General features: G+C 54.6%; 1 protein-coding gene across 1 annotated transcript; it reads left to right on the forward strand.

The window, feature by feature from the left end:
* Window positions 1-103: 103 nt before the first annotated feature.
* Window positions 104-1,045, forward strand: LOC148051115 (olfactory receptor 14A16-like). Its single transcript, XM_087738376.1, has one exon. The coding sequence runs from the start codon at window positions 104-106 to the stop codon at window positions 1,043-1,045; it is 942 nt and encodes a 313-aa protein (XP_087594502.1).
* Window positions 1,046-2,194: the final 1,149 nt, after the last annotated feature.

Raw genomic sequence — 2,194 nt, forward strand, 5'->3', positions numbered from 1 at the left:
AGCAAGACCCTGGTCTCCTCACCCACACAGCAGAGCACTAGGAACAGTGTCATACATTTTGTTCAGAGTAGTCTAATCTCAACCTTTGACTGTCTTTTCCTTCATGGACAGTGCTGATGCCCAGCAGGACCAGATGTGCAATGGCAGCTCCATCACCCAGTTCCTCCTCCTGGCATTCACAGACACGCGGGACCTACAGCTCCTGACTTTCTGGCTCTTCCTGGCCATCTACCTGGCTGCCTTCCTGGGCAACGGCCTCATCATCACCGCCATAGCCTGCGACCACCGCCTCCACACCCCCATGTACTTCTTCCTCCTCAACCTCTCCCTCCTCGACCTGGGCTCCATCTCCACCACTCTCCCCAAAGCCATGGCCAATGCCCTGTGGGACACCAGGGCCATCTCCTACTTGGGATGTGCTGCACAGCTCTTTTTCTTTCTCTTCTTCATTGGAGGAGAGTATTTTCTTCTCACTGTCATGGCCTATGACCGTTACGTGGCCATCTGCAAACCCCTGCACTACGGGACCCTGCTGGGCAGCAGAGCTTGTGTCCACATGGCAGCAGCTGCCTGGGGCACTGGGTTTCTCAATGCTCTCCTGCACACTGCCAATACATTTTCCCTACCCCTCTGCCAAGGCAATGTCCTGGACCAATTCTTCTGTGAAATCCCCCAGATCCTCAAGCTCTCCTGCTCAGATGCCTACCTCAGGGAAGTTGGGCTTCTTGTGGTTAGTGCCTGTTTAGCCTTTGGGTGTTTTGTTTTCCTTGTGGTGTCCTATGTGCAGATCTTCAGGGCCGTGCTGAGGATCCCTTCTGAGCAGGGACGGCACAAAGCCTTTTCCACGTGCCTCCCTCACCTGGCTGTGGTCTCCCTGTTTGTCAGCACTGGCATATTTGCCTACCTGAAGCCACACTCCTTCTCCTCTCCATCCCTGGATCTGGTGGTGGCAGTGCTGTACACTGTGGTGCCTCCAGTAGTGAACCCCCTCATCTACAGCATGAGGAACCAGGAGCTCAAGGATGCCGTAAGGACACTGGCCTAATGGATGCTGTTTCATGGACAATAACCTGCCTTCCCTTCTCATCACATTTCCCAGAGTCTTTCTTAGGCCAGGAGTCTGTTTTTTTCTCTTGCGATAATCCTGTTTATAGATAATTGGCTGGGCTTATACTACTTGTCTTGAGGCTTGATCTTATTGTGTCCGACTCTTGCACAGCACTGTGTCAGATGTGGCATGCCCAATAGCAGCTCTTCAATAAAACAGAATCTGCCAGGTCCAGAGACTGAAGGCTGGGCTCTTCCTCCAAAGCTGCTGCCAAGAAAATGTCCAAGGAATTGTTTTTTTTAAAGAGTCTAATCTCCTTGTGTTCTCAGTGTTTTGGGAGTTAAATGCATGGTACTACTGGGTTCCACTGGACCAAATGTTCTGGATATAAAAGCTTTCTTCTTGGTGTCCAGGGGCAGGGCAGATGGCCCATGTGCTCCCCATTCTCTCCTCAGGTTTCTTCATGTATGACAGGAGTGATGGCATATACCAGACTCCCTGGAAATGAATTTGGAGGGGTGAGGAGAGGAGAGGATGGGGACTCCCCACGTGCCCTGGGGTTGGAATGAATGGAGGCTCAGAAGGTGAAATACCCTCAAAGATGTAATCCCCTAAAAGTACAGCACTAAATCGACATATCCGTGAACAAGGACTCTGCAGTGCCATGGGAGTCAGTGGGGACCCAGCAGGAACAGGGAGGGGAGCCTGGAGAGATGCAGGAGCTGCCTGAGGAGGCCCAGGGCCAGGACTGCCATGCTGCCCTGGGGAGTGGGGCTGGTGGGAGCAGAGGAGGGGGCAAATTCAGTCAGCATTGGGCATCACCTACCATATGAATTCAGGAGAGCCAGAGAGTGCCTAGCCTCTGTTTCCTCATGCCTTTGGGGCCAGCACCAGCCCTGGGGCTGATGTGGAGCCTGAAGCCCCCCTCTCTGCCCCCCAGCAGCTGCTGTGCCCTTCAGAGGGGTGGGGCTGTGGGGTGAGTGCCCAGAGCTCTGCAGCACCCTGCGGTGGGCACTGCCATGGGGTCAGCCCAGGCTGGGCTGCTCTGCTGGGTTGGACTGGGGAGAGGGCAGGGGATGTGGGGAGAGCTGGGGAGGGGCTGGGCTGAGCTGGGAAGTGCCCGGTAGAGGAAAGCAGCAGTGTAGA

Source organism: Nipponia nippon, unplaced genomic scaffold (assembly GCF_047370975.1).
Source record: "Nipponia nippon isolate SJK-2023a ecotype South Korea unplaced genomic scaffold, ASM4737097v1 scaffold_68, whole genome shotgun sequence".
In the NCBI taxonomy this organism is placed as follows: Eukaryota; Metazoa; Chordata; class Aves; order Pelecaniformes; family Threskiornithidae; genus Nipponia; species Nipponia nippon.